Raw genomic sequence first — 17,149 nt, 5'->3', positions numbered from 1 at the left:
ACCACAATTAGGGTGGTACAGCACATCATAATTTCAATCTCTTTTTTTATCCACTGCATTTGTGTACAGCTTAGCTATAGCAAACACCAGAACAATAAAGTCTTTCAGTTGGCCCTGAAACAGCCATAAGAAACCCTAGCAAGCTATTCCAAATTTCTCATCTTATTTTCTACAGGAAAAAACCCAACTTTAAGCAGAAGACTTTGGGACTGCTTAGATCTTTGTTAAAAGTATGGTAATGACCCTAGGCAAAAACGAACTTAAAATCCTCTAGACTGTTCAGTATATGTAGCCTATGTAAGAGTAAAAAAAAACCCATTATTTTTCAAAGTATTAAAACTCATTCTGGAGGGAAAAAAAGAAACTGCATGATCACCTTGAAAATACTCAAAGGGGGTTTTAGGAGAGGAAAAGTTTTTTCCTTCTCTTTTACACAACAAGAAAATTGTGTAAATAATTTTACACAATTACAGAGAAATAATCTGTCAGCACCAAGATACTTAATGAAGATTGGTGTAATGACTTGAATGCTCTTTCCCTGTTTGTCACAGCTATGAGGATTAACAATTAACATGCTCTTGTTCAGTGCAGTATGTATTTCTCTTTGGTTGAGATCTTTATACACAGACAGTCAGAAGAAATTTTTTAAAACCCCAAAACACAGAACCCCCCCAAAATAAAAATCCACCCTGCCAAAAGACAAGTAGCGTGAAGGAAACCAGATCCCAGTACTGAAAGGGCGCTGATATCTCCATCCTCAGGCTATTATCACAGGGACTCTGATTGTTGACTTAAGGTGACCTCTGTCATCTACAACAAAATTTCCAAGCAAAGAGCTAAATCAGCTGGTGAATTAGCACAAATTCTCAGATCACTCTGGCTGGCGGGAGAGGGAGAAATAAGAGAGGAAGAAGAGAGAGATATCTTCAGATTTCAGCTTTACTCTAGTATTCAAGTTCATCTGTGTTGCCCTCAAAATTACAGTTGCTAGAGCTGCTACTGCCTTCAGTTTTGCTCACTGCCAGTTGAAATGCTGCTCTTCCCATCACAGACAGCCGTTGCTCTTGCCAACAGCATGAGAAAGGAAAAGCAACTTCCAGGTGGCAAACTGTCACCTCCAGTGGCAAGAGCCCTTGGTCCAAGGCTTCCATGGCAGAACTGCTGTACTCCATCCATCTCTCTGCCATTCCACATGATGCTGCCTTTAGGTCTGGGGAAAAATACCTTGAAAACATCAGACACAACCCACTTCCACAAGCACAGATGCACAGGAACTGCAGTCCCAGTACAGACCATTGGGAGTGGGTAGCAAAAGTGAAGCTAACTAAAGCTATAGTCAGAGAAATATTCCAAGAGAGCTGTATGAACCATGGACTGAGCTGGTGGAAGGTGATGTGGTGTATGGCGCTGAGTGATTCTAGCTGCTAGGTAAAATAAGCATGCTACTAGTTCAGACACATGGGCTGAACAGAAAAACACCCTAAACAATACTAAACAATACAAAACAAAACCACCAGAAAAAGGGCTAAACTGAGGTAAATAGTAATGTCAAAGGATTAATAGGATCCACTGGGATTCCCGGCCCTTCTTTCTCTGGTATGTGTGATGATTGTCTGGTAAGTTGCTGTGGCCTTGAACATAGAGTTTAAGAGCTTCTTATTTTACCTTCAGGAAAGCACAAGAGCAATTAGGGGTCAAGCTGGCTGTAATAATATGTTGGATGCTTTCAGCGTGTTTACCCCCATTTCTATACTGGAGGGAGAAATAGGAAAAATGTCTATTTAGTCACTATTGGAGAGAAATTATCTCTTGTCCAATTTTGAGACAATTACTAAAATTCAAAGCATGTTTACAGAAAGAAATATCTGGAACAAGTAATTTTGCAGCATGACTGAAACAGTTTCTGCATCCTTTCCCAGTCACTCAGTTCTGGGATCATGGTGCAGGCAGCTCTTGTAAACAACAAGCATCAGCCCTGCACCTCTTAGAGAGATTTCAAGAGGAGAAGAAATAACAAAATAGAGAAGGCAATAAAGAGACGTGTTTTTAACCAAGGATGGATGTGCTTCCAAAATTCAGGCCAGAATTTACTAAGTTCAGATTATTTGTAGGAAACAAATGACAGAGAGATGGCTCTCTCTCCTTATCTAAATATGTTTGCTCCAAACAGGAAGTACCTTAGAAAGAACAATTTAGGTTTCTCTGCCATAAATTGTGGATGCAAACGCACTTTCCACTGTGCTGAACTGCTGTGGAAAGCATGGAAGGGAAGGTGGTAATTCATTTTTGCAGGCCAGTAATAAGGTAGGCATTGCTGAAGAATGTGATGGAGAAATTGCCTAAGACAGAAAAATTTAACAAGCAGGTCTGGAGAAACTGGGATCAGGTGAGAAGCTTAACAACCTGCTGGCAGAGATGCACATGGTGTCTCTCCCATATGAGGAGTAGTGGAGGGGTCACCTACATCCTGCCATGTGCTCTAAAAACCATATCAGGTTATTTGATCAGAGCATGCAAAAGGAGAGAGGATTAGCTCCTCTCCATTTGCTTCAGCTCCTTCTCTCTAAAATGGGGCTCCAAATATCCCATCCCTCCACAGGACTGAAAAAAGATCCCGTGAAACCTGTGCTGTGTGCAATAAGCAGAAGGATTTGGTATTTTTTAAGAGTTATCATGGATGCAGGAAGTAAGACTTGAGTTTCCCACCAGGAGTGAAAAGAAGGTAATTTATTAACCACTTCATCATGATTGCTCTTTGCTACCTGGCTTGGTTGAGCTGAAAGAAGTCCTGAAAAAACATTTATTCCAAGAAAGGTTACCAAAGCTGATAGTCGTTGTCTCCATTGTAACTTCCACTGGGACATTGAGAGAGGGATCTGGAATGTATATGCAGTCCTGGGATCAGGAGGTTTTTAATGGCTAATGCCTTTTCTGCAGATGTACAAATCTCATCTGACATATGTATACTCCACGTGGATCTTATTTCCCAGTAACTGGAGTGTAACTGATAGGCTGCTGTGCTTCTTGAAAAGTGTGTGCCTTGATTGGAAAGTATTGGGGTCTTCAATGCCTTTAAGGGGGAATAGAAAACTTGTATCTAGACAGAGACATCACCGTTGGGGATTGTTAGTTAGGTATTAAAAACTTAGGTGGGTGTCACAGACATCTTTTGTGACAAATCCTTTCTTTAGGATTTTTCCCTCTTCTGGAAGACTGAGGCCCCAGAAAGAGAATGTAAACAATGGCTATCTGCTGCTGCGGAATGCAACAGGTGCACCTGTGGTTGGCCCATGTTCCATGTTTACAATTAAGGGCCAATCAGAGACTGAGCTCTCTCTGGGAGAATCAGAGAGAGCTCTTTTGTTGATTCATTCTTTTTCTATTCTTAGCTTAGAGGCTTCTGAGACTTTTCTCTCTATTCCTTTTAGTATAGCCTTAATGTATTATATATCATAAAATAATAAATCCAGCCTTCTGATCAGGGAGTCAAGATTCTCGTCTATCTTTCTTCACTCCTGCAACCCTTGCAAGCCCAGCAACAGGTGGGAAAGCATTTTCTGGGGATTAGTGACCATCTGGGAGAAACCAATGGCCTAAGAAACCCTGATCATTATAGGGTTTTAGATCATTATAGGCCTGTATAGGCCTTGTTCTTATTCAAGGTCATCAGTAGGGCTGTAGGATGTGGCTGGATCAGAATTTAAATATCCGTTCAAAGGCACCTTCTGACCCCTGAGAAGTTTGTCCCTGCTTTGCAGCCAGCTGCAAATAAACTGGTATTAGTGAGAAGGTTTTGAAAGCATTCAGAGACCCTGTTTGAATGAGGGATAAAAGGATCACAGATCAGGTAAGCTTTAATCTCTTCAGTTTATAATATCCATCAATTAAGTTTTTTTACAATAAAGGCTTTACCCTGGAGCTCATTAGAAGCAGTTTTGATGGTGTCAGTCCCCAAAGATGATAGTACCTTGGTGTCTCAGATTTCTGCCTGGCATATCCACTAGCAAGAAATGTTTCTCAAAAGAGGTGGAAATTGCAGGATAACCCACCCAAACAGGGAAATTTTATTGCTTTGGTATGAAATTTAGAAGTTTAAATTTTCAGCAGTTTTATACACATGCTTTGTATTCATACATATAGGTATGTGCACACAGAAAGAGAGAAAGAGGGAAACAATGTCATGACAATGAGGTCCACAATGCTCTAATCATTCTGGACCAAATGGTTGGGTTATTTCATTATGTCATGTCTCTCCGGCTCCCCAAGACAGGGGATGGAGCATGGCTTTGGGTTTTTAAGCAGGCCTGATAATTGCAAACATCTTCCTGGCTTTTCGCCTTTATCTTGAAATCGGGAGCTGAGGTGAGAAACGCCTTGGGCTCATCCCCGGCTCTTGGGTGCCGGGGGTGGCTGAGGGTTGGATCCGGGGACATGCGGAATCGGCAGCAAGCCACAGCGAGCGCTTGGAAGCTCAGGCCCGGGGTTGGAGGGGGCCGAGGGCCAGGACCGGGGGTCCGGGCAGCCCCACCTCCCGCCGGGCTTGTCCCGCGCTCGCCCGGTGACCGGTGACGTGGGAGGAGCACGAATGGCATTGGCGAGCGGGCCGTGGCATAGCCAATGGAAGCGTGAGGCGGGAGGGGCAGAGGCGCCGGGGATCCACCGGGCACCAGGTGACGTCAGGTGCAGTCCGGTCACCATTGGCAGCTCGCTCGGCAGCGGCCCGGCGGGGACCCTGCTGGCTCCAGGCAGCTGGGCAGAGATGGTCCCCGAGCAGCCTGCGGGGAACACCCTGGGGAAGCAGCTGTCCTGCAGCACCACATGAAGGTCCACACCTGCAGAGATCCACGTGCAGCGTTTGGAGGAGTCCAATGTCGTAGAAGGTGGGTGTGCCTGAGAGAGACTGTAACGCTATGGAGACACTGTGCTGGAGCAGATTCCTGGCAGAACTTGTGACCCTGAGGGCAATCCGCACTGGAGCAGCCCGTTCCTGAAGGAGTGACTCCACAGAAAGGACCTATGCTGGAGCAGTTGTGAAGAACTGCAGCCCACAGAAAGGACCCATGATGAAAACATTTGTAGAACACTGTCTCCTGTAAGTGGGACTCCACACTGGAGCAGGGTGAGGAGGAAGGACCAATGGACAATGCAAAATGAACTGATGACAATCACATCCTGCTGGGGGGTGTGTTGCTCAGAGTCTCCCAGAGCCTCAGCATGGCTCTTTCATAGCTGTCAGGCATAGTGGAAGGGTGACGATCCCCCATCTTTCCAGCTTTTACAGCGACAGGAAGGAAGCATGGGGGCAGGAGTCAGAAGTGGAAGAGATCCTGATCTAAAGGGCGAGGTCAGCCCTGGAGATGGAGCAGCTCAGTGTGCTCAAAATGTGTCAGGGATGCCAGGGGTGTTACTTAGTTCCTCCCTTCCCTTGTCTCGTCAGTGAAGAGCTCACATCTCTCCACCTATCCCTGATTTGTGGCCTGCACCATCACACATCTCACTCAGCAACCCCACAGTGGTCTGGCCTTGGGTTGTGATTGCCCTGTCAGGAATAGACACTGGCCATGGGGAGATGTGGAAGGGGCTGTCAGAGGACTGGCTTCTCCTGACATGCCAGATGGAGACCAACCAGAGTCCAGGAAAAGGAAGAGCATCTGCTTGCAATAGGGAGTATCTGTAGTGCACAGAGGAGTTTCCTGAGAAAAGCTCCTGAGGGGGGAAGAAGGGTGAGAGACACAGGAACCATATGTATCAGAAGAAGTTCATAGCTGTTTAATGCAGTTGTTTTCCAGAACAAAATCGTGTTGGTGCTGATGGGTCAGGGGTGGGGCATGAAGTAAGAACGGAGAGCAAGCAGCTGTTGCTGTGTGGGCAGCAAGGCCTCAAATGATGAATTCCTGGGTCTCCCATGTAGCCTCGTTACCTTTCCTGCAAAGACTACGTGTGAGCTGTGGTGACAGTCAGGGACTTCACCCCTACAGAGCTGCTGCAACCCCTGAACCGACCTATATGCCCATAAAATCTTACAGCAGGAGGATGAGAGGGAGAGCTCACCTGCGTTTCCACCACCAAAAACCCCCAGCAAAGGCTGTGGCCACAAGAACCAGCACTGCAATGGTGATACTGATGGTTGGAGCTGCACTGTGGTTTTCTGGGACAGGGAGAGAAGAGGACAACTGTGTGAGGGTGGCAGCGCCAGTCAGGAGCTGCCACCCTCACAGGGCTCGGGGCTGGTATCTGCAGCCTGCACCCCATCCCCCACGGGTGGCACCTACCCCATGGGATGAGAAGGCTGCGGGTGCCCAGGCTGTGGTGGCGCACACGGCAGACATAGCTGTGCCCATCACGGGGGGCCACGGCCAGGACGCTGCGGAGCTGGTAGGTGAGGTCAGCGTTGGGCAGGATGGTGCTGGTGTTGAGCGCCGGGCCCGGAGGCACCTCCTGGCCATCCCGCAGCCAGGCCACGCTGATGGGACGGGGGTAGAAGCCAGTGACATGGCAAACAAGCAGCAGCTGGTCTAGGCTGGGGGTGCGGGCGAAGACCGTGGCCACAGGCAGCTCTGGGGAGTGAGAGCAAAGGGCTGGGGCACAGCTGGGTCCCAGTGTGGGGGCCTGTGGGCTGGCTGTTGCAGGGTCAGGGTGGTCTCACCTTGTCTCTCTAGAATTTCCTTCCCATACCTCTTCAGGGTGAGGAAGTTGCTCTGGCATACCCAGACAGAGAGAAGGTGCTCCAGGAGTATTCTGAGAGACTTCTGACTGTTGAGGCTCTTGCTGACCAGCTCTGCCAGCTGGGATGACTGCCGGGCCTCCCAGCCCTGTTTATCTACCTCAAAAGCTATGAGGTCTCTGCCATCCCAGCCAACATTCAGGAAGCCCTGGCTCGTCGTATTGGGGTACAGCACACAGCCTGCACGGAACTGAACCACCAAGGGGTCTGTCAACAGCAAAGCCAATGGAGAGGTCCCATGAGTGGGTGGAACGTGGGTGGCATGAGATGGGATGTGTCTGAGAGCACATACAGGGATGCAGTGGAAAGTAGGGTGCAATGGGCAGCAGGGGGTAAGGCCATGCTTCAGGAGGCCCCAGACACCCTGCAAGCCCTCAGGCCCCTTGGAAGAATGGAGTGGATACTGGTGTGGAGTGCTTGCTTAAAAAGAATTCTGTCCCCAAAGTATTTGCCCCAGTTTTCTCTTTCATGATCTTTGCTGTGTCAATCCTTCAGCTCCAGTAAATTTGGTGGCAGCTCCCTGATATACACAGGGGTTCCTTGTGCTAGATGGCAGAAGCCCCAAGGGGTATTTTTGGTCTGCTGCCCTACCCACTCCTGCTAGTCATATTCCCCAGCAGCTGCAGTGTTCCAGCAGCTGTTGCACCCTGTGAGATCCCCCCAAATGCCATCCTGGTGGGGAGGAGGCCACAGCCAAAACCTGGGGAGAAGGACTAGGGGTGTGGAAGGGCTCGTTTCTGTACTCACAGTGCTGTTTTGTCTGCTGAACTGTGTCGTGCACAAATCGGATCATATTGCGCAGAGCAATTTTGTACTGGGACATCATCTTTTCCCCATCATCTTCAGCTGCAGCCTGGCTGACCCAGGGCCAGTGGAAGTGGATGCTCCAGTTGGCCGGATCCAGTGTAAAGATGGCTATGTCCCCTACGAGTGCCACACATGACACCTCAGCAGAGCTGATGTTGGCGAAGAGGCTAGTCAGGAGGTACTGGATAACCTGTGGCTCTGCTAGGAGAGAGGATGGAGACAGGAAAGGGTGCAGGAAGGAGATGAGTGGAGGTGCTGAAGGGGAAACACGAAGTGGAGGTGCTGGAGTGGAAACAGGGGATCCAGACTAGATAATAAGAAAGAAATCTTTTAAGTGCGGGGTAGTGAGACACTGGTACATGTTACCCAGACATATGGTGGATGTCCATCCCAGGAAACATTCAAGGCCAGGTTGTTTGGGGCTCTGAGCAGGGAAGGTGTTCCTGTCCATGGCAGAGGGGTTGGACTTAATGGCCTTTAAAGGTCCTTTTCACCCCAAATCCTTCTGCGCTTCTATGATTCTATGCTCTTCATCCTGCTCAGGGTTGCTTTCCTGTCTGAACTTCCTCTAACTTCACTGCTCTTTTTCCTTCTCTATTTTTCTTTCAGCAAAGTGCTTGTCTCCTGCAGAGGATTTTAGGCATTTTGTGCCCTCCTTTCCATGCCTCCCTCCTGGCCACAGCTGCTGTATTACTGTGCAGAGCAGATGAAAGGGCACCTTGCTGCTCGTTTGGAGTGATGTTTCCCCCCAGGAGAAACACCTGTGCCAGGACCTGTATCTGCCACAGATCTGGACATGGTACAGAGGATATGGAAGATGGTTGATAGAAAAGGGCATTTTGTCCAGATTTGGGGGTCCCTGATAGGCCCAGGACACCAGCCAAGCCCAGAGATCAGTCCTGACTTTTTGTGTCTGACGCTGCCTGCCCCGGAAGCGTAAGGTCTCACAGGGTTGTGGTAAAACTGTCTGTGTGACAGCAGTGCCCAAAAAGCCCTCTGGCAGGTGCAGCTCACTGACGAATGAGAGGCTGCTGGAAGAGGCCCTCAGCACCATGTGGAGCTGAGATCTGCCTGGCACCCATGGACTCCCGGCAGGGGGAGGCCATCTTGCAGGGTAACTCCACACCCACCGCCTGGCTGGGGACCGCTGTTGTCTCTTCTGCTTGTGTGCCCAAGGCCTTGTGTTGGAACTGGTGAGGCAGAAGTCCTGAGCTGGAGGCAGGAAGGGTGGGCAGGGACAAGGCATGTTTGGGTGGTGCACGATGGGAGGTGGCCCTCTGATGCTGGGAATCATCCACCCCCCCCCCGATATGGCACAGTGGCCTGGCCATGCCTCCCCTGAGCAGAACTTGTGGGGTTCTCTGACAGGGCGGGGGTGGTAAGAGTGGTTGAGGTGAGCCAGGGCTCCCACTTACCCTCTGGGTCTGCCCACATCCCAGGGAGGAGGATCGGGAGAAGGAGGAAGAGGAGGAGGTGAGGGGGCTGCATGGTGCATGCGGCAAGGCTGAGGAAGCAGCAGCCGTGACTGTGGGAGGAGGAAGAACCTGTGGGAACCCAAGCTTCAACCCAGCCCAGCAGTCACTGCGGTGGCTCTCACCAATTGGAGAATCAATGTGTCGAGGGAGGGGCCCAGAGGTCCCAAGCTGAAAGCTGGGGATGTGTTGGAGGGACAGAAGCTGAAAGAAGCTGAAGTAAGGTCTTGAGCACGAAATGCCCTGACAGGCTGGGGCTGGGGAAATCTCAGCCAGAAGGAGAAGGCGGGGAAAGAGAGACCAATGAAACAGCACTAGGAAAATAGATATTCAAGCGTCTAAGCTGAGTTTTCCTGACTCCCCCTCCCCACCTGTTGTCCTATCCCTGTTCTTGTGGGATGCATCAGCACCAATGGAGGTGATGATGGCTTTTGGATTTCAGACCTGACAGGAGAAAGATGGTTGCTGTCTTCTTAACCCCTACACAGGGAGAAGGGATACCCCCTCCCTCTCCTGGCACCTCCAGCTCAGGCTGCTCCTGCGTCACTTGCCTAATTCTGTGGATGGGGCTCCCAGGGAGGAGGCAACAAGCTGTTCCACCTACACCAAAGCTGTAGGACACTGCTGAGGAGCCCCTACTCTGCTCTAAACACCTGGGGGTGGGGCAAGCAGCTCCCCTTTCCTTCCCACCAGCTTTGATGAGGAATCCAGTCCCCCTCCCCAAGAGGCCCTTGTGCATGGGAACAGAAATGGTGGGAGCCATGCCCCTGCTCTGTCCCCATTGGCATCAGTGCCCAGTGCTGGAGGGATCATGGGGGGACCAGAGCCAGCCTCTCCTCACAATGTTTCCAATCGACTCCTCCTCTCAACTCCTCCCCTCAACAGGCAGTTTCTCTTCCCCTCTTTTGGGTAGTGCCTGCACTGGGGGCAAAGGCAGAACCAAAACCACAAGCAAGGGCAAGTTTGAGGAGTTCAGCTCAGTAGTGTCCAAACACTGAATATTTTGTTTCCATGGAGCTTTTGAATACTTTGGTCCCAGAGAGAAGTAGGGATGCTGTGGTGGTCTGGTAGGCCCAGAAATGACACCAACTTCCCCAGCAGCATGACACAGGGGATGTCCAGTTATGCCACCACAAGGTCCACATCCTTCCCACTAGTCCCAGACCCAGAGGAGACTGTTTGGCTGTCAGGATGGCAAAGTGCAGCCATGGGGCAGCCAGGGAGGGAAGAGACAAGGGGGCTTTTGTTTCTGCAGTCCTGTGAGGTGATCACTTGTGCCCATGGCTTCCCCTGAGACGACTGCGGGTCACTTCTTGCTGAGCAGCTGAGGCCATACGCAGCCCTCTGTCCCGTGAGTTGCCTGAGTTGCTCTTAGGACAGGGGCAGCCACCTGGCTTGTGTGGGTGGTCACAATGTGTCCAGCCCCCACAGAAATTCCTTCCATGTCTCCCACTCTCTCAGTGGGTCTGCTTTACAGTTCTGCTTTAGCCCTTCCACTTCTCCATTGAATGTACTTCTCATGTCAGGAGTTTTTTTCACTTCCTTTTTTGCTCACAACTTCTTCCTCCTTCATATTTTCACTTCTCTGGTCTGAAAATGACCCAAGGAGACAGGGGACTGACTGTAGGTCCACACAGTCTGTTGGTCCTCAGAGTCCTCTCAAGGGACCATGGTCCTCAGAGTCACACCCAGGTTACCACTGGTCTCCACAGTTTCCTCAGCTGACATCAGTTGGTCCTTACAGTCCTCTGAAGTGATTACTGGTCCTCACTTCCCCCCTGCCCTAGAGCACTATTGGACTTTGTGGTTCTCATGTGGCCACTGGTCCTCAAAGACCCCACAGGTGACATTGGTCCTTGCAATCTCCCCTGAGGTGAAGGCTGTAAGCCCCCCCAAGCTGGGCCTGGGGGAGTTGGAGTGGAGGGAACAGGGATGCAGTGCCTCCGGGTGCCATACTAGGTGTGTGGGTGCGCGGCAGCAACCACTGCACTGGGCTGTGATGGGGTGCCTTAAGAACCCTCTAAAAATGCCTGGATGGGGTGTGTTATTGTAAGGTCTCTTAGGGGATGTGAGCAAACACTTGTAGACACCCCTCTGGTACCAGCTGTTTGTGGGTGTGGAACTGTAGGGTCTCTTGGGAGGTCATTCACATGAACAGATTTCCTCAACAGGTTTCCTGACTGGCTGCACCTGATCTCCAGGTCTGCCTGGTATCATGAGTGCTGCAGGATGTTCCACTCTGCTTGGGAGAGGAATTGCCCCATTTGCCCTGCGGGTGCCAAGGCCACAGGGAGGCATGCCCACACCTAAGTGTTTCATCTGCCTGTCCCAAGTCAGCAGGAGCTGGGAGAGGCTTGGTGTCACTCCTCTTGCAGTGAGTTCCTTGAGCCATGTGATGCCAGCAGGTGACACTGGCTGCTAGGGAAACACAGTACTTACCCCAGCATTGTTGTTTCCAGGTTCTGGCCAGGGCGGAACAAACACCATTGGATTTGTGATGGATATGGCCACAAGACAGCCAGGTTTTCTGGCTTGCCATTGCTGCCAGACTTATCCTGGGAAACTGCAGGAAGTTGTCCAGTGAAACCAAACCTTTTGAAGCTACATGTTCAAGTTGATTGGGAGCATGAACTACATGCCTTCCTGTGTGTGTGTGAACTCTGCTATGTTTCATGGGACATGGGCTTCTTTTTTTCTCCTTTATTGGGAGCCTTGGGGATACTTTACCGCCATGTGCACAGTTGTTTATTTCCATGCAATATCTGAGAACATGTTTATATATGCACGGGCACACATGTACTGTTTTTCCCCTATGCCTTGGTGCTTCCTGCAATTTAGTGCCTATAATTCAGTGGTGTTTCAACTTGCATACATGGCTGATCAAAACCTCTCCAAGCCCATTCAACTGCTAAGGAAAGGCAGATTACTTAGTGAAAATATGAATGGTTTATTTTCGTTTCATACACATATGCAGCTCCCACACATTACATCAGAGTTTCAGTATTACTCAGCACTTTGTAAAGCCATTTCTGACCAGGTTCTGTTAGTCTATGTGGAACAGTTCAGTCTCAGCACAACTATTTCTGGGATATGGCTAATAAAGGCAATTTTTAGGAAAAAAAATTACCAGAAAGTGACAGTAGAAGGGGACATCTTTCCACCTTCTGACAAAAGTGTTACTGAAGCAGAACCAGGAGGATTTGCCATTGGGTATTGAGGTGCCCTACAGCATCAGTGGGTGGACTGGCCAGTGCCACAAGCGAAGAGACCATCATGTGTAACAAGGGAGGAAGTCACAGATGTGCGCTTACATCTGTTTAGAAAATTCAGGTGAGTCAAAAGCTCAGATTTCTCTCGCCAGGTTTCTTTTGTGCATCTCTGAATCAAGTTAGTCTTGCAATTGGCAATGCCCAAAACTTAGGTAAAGCAGAAAAAGGTAGTTCTGGTTACTCTGTAGGCCGTGGGAGGGAATGAGAACTGTTAGCTCTCTTCTGAGCTAAGCTTCTTTCCTCAGGATGGAGTTCCTGGACTCTGATTCCTCCATCTGCTGGTGCTTTCTGAAACAAGAGGGAGATGGGTGGATGCTGCATGGCAGAGACCTTGTGGGAGTGCAGACAGCATCTGCCAGGATCCAAGCAAGAGCTTTGCTGCTCAGTGCAGAAATCCCCACAGCATTCCTTTCTCTCCTCTCTCAATGCCGCTCCATGGGGAAGACAGGGACTGACCTTTGTCTCCACACCCAAAGCACCGACATGGCAGCTACAGCCATGGCTGCAAGCAGCCCGGCCATGAGCCCTGTGATCAGCACCACTTCTGAGTTCCCTGGGAAACATAAGGAGAAGCTGCCATGAGCTTTCCGGGGTTTGCTCCATCTTGTGGTGCAGGGTGGCTCAGGACCCCCATCTCATCCCCCACGGGTGGCACCTACCCCATGGGATGAGAAGGCTGCGGGTGCCCAGGCTGTGGTGGCGCACACGGCAGACATAGCTGTGCCCATCACGGGGGGCCACGGCCAGGACGCTGCGGAGCTGGTAGGTGAGGTCAGCGTTGGGCAGGATGGTGCTGGTGTTGAGCGCCGGGCCCGGAGGCACCTCCTGGCCATCCCGCAGCCAGGCCACGCTGATGGGACGGGGGTAGAAGCCAGTGACATGGCAAACAAGCAGCAGCTGGTCTAGGCTGGGGGTGCGGGCGAAGACCGTGGCCACAGGCAGCTCTGGGGAGTGAGAGCAAAGGGCTGGGGCACAGCTGGGTCCCAGTGTGGGGGCCTGTGGGCTGGCTGTTGCAGGGTCAGGGTGGTCTCACCTTGTCTCTCCACAGCTGCCCTCCCATAGTGCAGCAACATCTCCATGTCATCGACACAAGTATAATTGAAAAGAGTTTCCATCAGCTCACTCAAGGCGGTGTAGTTCTGGAGAAAGGACTGGACATACCGTGACAACTCAGTGTCCTGGTAGAGGGTCCAGGTGAAATTCTTTGTGTTGAAGCTGAGGAAATCCTGACCATTGTAACCCACATAGCCAAAGGCCAGGGAGGTTCTGTTGGGGTACAGCGTGCAGCCTGCTGTGCACTGAACAACAAAGGGGTCTGGTGGGGCAAAGAGGAGAGAGAGGTTGCGTGAGGGGCTGGGATTTCCTTCCTCTAGACATGGTCATTGTCTCCTATACAGCACCAGCACTATCAGATCCTTCCCCACCTCCCAGCTGCTTTTCAAGAAAGGGGATGAAGTGAAAACCGAGCACTCACAGGGGATGTCCTTTTGCGTGGCCCCTTCATTGATTAGATGGTTGAACTGCTGCAAATAGATCTTAAGCAGGTTTTCGATGGTGTCCCAGTCAGCACGGGGAAGGGCTGGGCGCACCCAGGGCTGGCAGAAACGGATGGACCATGTGTGTTTATCAAGAGAACCAAGTTCGATGTCTTCCAGCAGGCCCAGCCCCTCTGTGTCCACAAATGAGGTGTTTTGGAAGGTAGTAGTCTGGAGCAGCCGGACAGTGAAGGTCCCTGCATGAGACAAGGGTTGACAGGGATGGGACTGGGAAAAGAGGGCTGAGGAAAGTGGAGGAACTGAGGGATGGGTCCTTGATGTTGCAGGGATCTGTGGGTTCCCCATAAGCCCCTTACAGCATTTGCAGCCCCAGTTCCCATCTTCTGCATGCACCTGGGGTGGCTGCATCCCTGCTGGGGAGGAGGTGTGAAGCCAGGGGAGGGTTAGGGTTAGGGTTAGGGTGTGAGGAGGCAAGTGCCCAAGGTGGGTGTGAAGCAAGAAGCCTCTCCCCTGTGGAGTCCCATGGAGGTAGATGTTATGAGCCAGGGGTCCCACTTACCCTCCAGGTTTGCCCATGTCTCAGAGAGGAAGAAGAGGTAGAGGAGGAGGGAGAGAAGGCAGCAGCAAGGGGACTGCATGATTTCAGCAGTGAGGCCCAGAGTGTGCAGCAGTCAGTGCAGCAGCAGGAAGAATAGATTGTTGAGAGATGTGGCCTCAGATGTCTCCTCAGGCTGGCTCTGCATGGGCAGCTCTGCTGGTGCCAATGGCCCTGGCAGCCAATGGGGCTGGCACTGAGGTTTAGGGGAGGGCTCTGAGGTTCCCACTTGGAGTGAGCTGGGGCATCTTGAGTATGGCTGTGAGTGCTAGGAGAATTTGATTGAGAGCAAAGTTGTTCTATTGGATGCAGGAGCAGTCCCTCATGGCTGCAGCAGCACCTTGACAACCAGGGTGATGTGGGTGAACTGAGTCCTCTGTTCTACCTCCCTTTCAGGTCAGTGTGTCTCTTGGCCATGTGCTGCATCCATTGCACTGATAGGAATATCCTTTACTTATGTCTGGCATATCTGGCCCTGCATAGAACAGACATTGCCACCTGCTCTGCACTGCCAGGTGGGTTCACAACAACATGGCTGTTTTTCTCACAGGGCAGGCAAGCCCTATTCTGACCCCAGGGCCTCATGCCTGGGCTCGCTGTGCCCCAAGGCTGTGCACTGGTCCCATGCCTCTTTGTCACCTCCCAACCATCCCACAGCCAGGCCACTCTGATGGGCCACAGGTATATAAGCCAGTGATGTGGCAAACCTGCAGGAGAACTGGGCCATGGCCTTGGAAAGCTCAGAGGGATAAGAGAGTGAAGGAGAAAAGTTGATGGTTATATCCCTTGACCCCTCAGCACTGCTGGTCTCGTCCTGGGGAAGGGACTTCCCAGAGTTGAGGCAATGAGCACTTCCAGCCTGGATCACAGCTGTGGGATCAGGGATGGCTGAGGAAGCAGTTCTCCAGGAGCTCTTTTTGGGGTGCAAGAAGTGAAGGGAGTGGAGCAGCTATAGTGTGGTGGTCCCCAAGGGGACTGCTGGCCCTGGAAAGGACTGTTTCCCACTGACAGTCATCAGACTCCTGGAGCAGTGGCAGTGACAGGATCTTCAAGCTGGGATGAGGATGGGACCCCACCATCAAGCCCATTCCAGGGAGTTGCAGTGGATATGCAGCTTCCCCATTTCCACAGAGCTCTATCCAATGCCATGGGATCTGGGAGTTGCCTCTTTGTTTCCCTGCACCTCACAGTGTAGGGGAGCCTGAAGTCTGCCCTAAATGCCCCAGCAGAGGACGGTCTGAGGATTGGCTGCAGCCTGGCAACTCCCCTTTCCTTCCCACCAGCTTTGGTGAGGAATCCAGTCCCCCTCCCCAAGAGCCCCCTTGTGCACGGAAACAAAAATGGTGGGAGCCATGCCCCTGCTCTGTCCAAACTGGCAGCAGTGCCCAGTGCTGGAGGGACAATGTGGTGACCAGAGCCAGCCTCTTCCCACAATCCCATATCCACTGCTCCTCCCTCACCTGCAGTTTCTCTCCCCCTTTCCTAGGGGTGCCCATGTCGAGGGTGAAGGCAGAGCTACAACCATAGCCAAGGGGAAGTCTGAGGTGGGGTGCCCTGATAACAACCAAACACAGCAGAGGTGTCCATGTTGGTATGTGACCCATCCAAGCACAACTGGGATCAGGTGTCACTGTTCCATGTCACCATTTTTTGTGTCTCCAGCTGTAGGGACATGGGGAAGGCCCATATGTGGATGCTGCAGGATGAGCTCCAGCACCCCATGACACTGAGTCAGATATGGGGACAAAGGGACACCAAACCCCTTCCCTTCCATGGAGCTGTCCCAGAGAGAAGTAGGGATGCTGTGGTGGTCTGGTAGGCTCAGAAATGACACCAACTTCCCCAGCAGCATGACGCAGGGGATGTCCAGCTATGGCACCACAAGGTCCACATCCCTCCCACTAGTCCTAGACCCAGAGGAGACTGTTTGGCTGTCAGGATGGCAAAGTGCAGCCATGGGGCAGCCAGGGAGGGAAGAGACAAGGGGGCTTTTGTTTCTGCAGTCCTGTGAGGTGATCACTTGTGCCCATGGCTTCCCCTGAGACGACTGCGGGTCACTTCTTGCTGAGCAGCTGAGGCCATACGCAGCCCTCTGTCCTGTGCAGGTGCACGTGACAAAACTCAAATAACACGCAGCCCCCTATACCTCAAGATGAGGTCCAGAGTACACAATCCTCTTATATCTACTCATATTTCATTTCTCCTTACTGGTGGAAATAATCACTAGATGCAAAATTGCTAAATCCCACAAACTCCACAGAAACAAAGACAAACCCAAAACAGAGGGTACTCTCCCCTTTCAAGATAGCATCCGCCACAGACAACCATGTTTAGGGAGACAAAGGGAAAATGCGGTCAGCCTTCCTCCCTGCTTATCTCTCCAACAGCAAAGGTGGCTGGCACTTTCCACAGGTGATACTTAGCAAACAGCTACGACTCCTGGAGAGACTGCCACACGGGCAGAGGACAGCAAGGCAAAGCAAGGCAAAGCAAAGCAGCTGGGCTGGGTGACTTGGTGCCTTTTTGCCTCAGCGAGGCACTGCTGGGAAGCTGTGGGCAACTTAGGCTGGAGCAGGGCCACTCTGTTCCTTATGCACAGCGCCGCTGACAGGCACTCCTGGAATTTGCCTTGAGGCAGGCCAAGATGCAAGAGAGGAACAAAAGGGAGGGGGAAAAAGAAAAGCCCCAAAGATTCTGCCTTGAGCAAAGATAACAAGGCAAGAAGGGTCTGCCTGAGAGACCCCTGACTTTGAAAAGGGGTCTTTGCACCTTGCATGTCAACTTTC

General features: G+C 51.3%; 2 protein-coding genes across 3 annotated transcripts; both read right to left on the bottom strand.

Annotated features, from left to right (window-relative positions):
- Nucleotides 1-5,748: 5,748 nt before the first annotated feature.
- On the bottom strand, nucleotides 5,749-9,060 carry LOC134432966 (antigen-presenting glycoprotein CD1d-like). 2 transcript variants are annotated; one of them, XM_063181836.1, is made up of 6 exons: nucleotides 8,947-9,060; nucleotides 7,472-7,732; nucleotides 6,647-6,931; nucleotides 6,273-6,557; nucleotides 6,052-6,148; nucleotides 5,749-5,925 (listed from the first exon to the last, which is right to left on the bottom strand). In XM_063181836.1, exons 1-6 carry the CDS (start codon nucleotides 9,017-9,019, stop codon nucleotides 5,880-5,882), a joined length of 1,047 nt encoding a protein of 348 aa, XP_063037906.1. In that variant the 5' UTR covers nucleotides 9,020-9,060; the 3' UTR covers nucleotides 5,749-5,879. The 2 variants fall into 2 exon arrangements, with proteins under 2 accessions (XP_063037906.1, XP_063037907.1); XM_063181837.1 differs by having other exon boundaries at nucleotides 7,472-7,729; nucleotides 8,947-9,051.
- Nucleotides 9,061-12,499: 3,439 nt separating this feature from the next.
- On the bottom strand, nucleotides 12,500-15,859 carry LOC134432961 (T-cell surface glycoprotein CD1b-3-like). Its single transcript, XM_063181831.1, has 7 exons — nucleotides 15,824-15,859; nucleotides 14,328-14,400; nucleotides 13,747-14,004; nucleotides 13,306-13,587; nucleotides 12,932-13,216; nucleotides 12,729-12,825; nucleotides 12,500-12,560 (listed from the first exon to the last, which is right to left on the bottom strand). Exons 1-7 carry the CDS (start codon nucleotides 15,857-15,859, stop codon nucleotides 12,500-12,502), a joined length of 1,092 nt encoding a protein of 363 aa, XP_063037901.1.
- Between the last annotated feature and the right edge of the window lie 1,290 nt (nucleotides 15,860-17,149).

This window comes from Melospiza melodia, assembly GCF_035770615.1.
Source record: "Melospiza melodia melodia isolate bMelMel2 chromosome 10 unlocalized genomic scaffold, bMelMel2.pri SUPER_10_unloc_1, whole genome shotgun sequence".
In the NCBI taxonomy this organism is placed as follows: domain Eukaryota; kingdom Metazoa; phylum Chordata; class Aves; order Passeriformes; family Passerellidae; genus Melospiza; species Melospiza melodia.
The sequence above is the reverse complement of the archived record's forward strand: the minus strand, read 5'-3'. Positions and strand labels throughout refer to the sequence as shown.

Coding starts and splice junctions, on each gene's coding strand:
- LOC134432966 (XM_063181836.1), bottom strand. CDS start 9,019: ATGCAGCCCCCTCACCTCCTCCTCTTCCTCCTTCTCCCGATCCTCCTC. Junction 6,558..6,646: donor GGAAATTCTAGAGAGACAAG/GTGAGACCACCC, acceptor CTCACTCCCCAG/AGCTGCCTGTGGCCACGGTC. Junction 6,149..6,272: donor CAGCCTTCTCATCCCATGGG/GTAGGTGCCACC, acceptor TCCCTGTCCCAG/AAAACCACAGTGCAGCTCCA.
- LOC134432961 (XM_063181831.1), bottom strand. CDS start 15,859: ATGGGCACCCCTAGGAAAGGGGGAGAGAAACTGCAG. Junction 13,588..13,746: donor CACGCAAAAGGACATCCCCT/GTGAGTGCTCGG, acceptor TTGCCCCACCAG/ACCCCTTTGTTGTTCAGTGC. Junction 13,217..13,305: donor GGCAGCTGTGGAGAGACAAG/GTGAGACCACCC, acceptor CTCACTCCCCAG/AGCTGCCTGTGGCCACGGTC.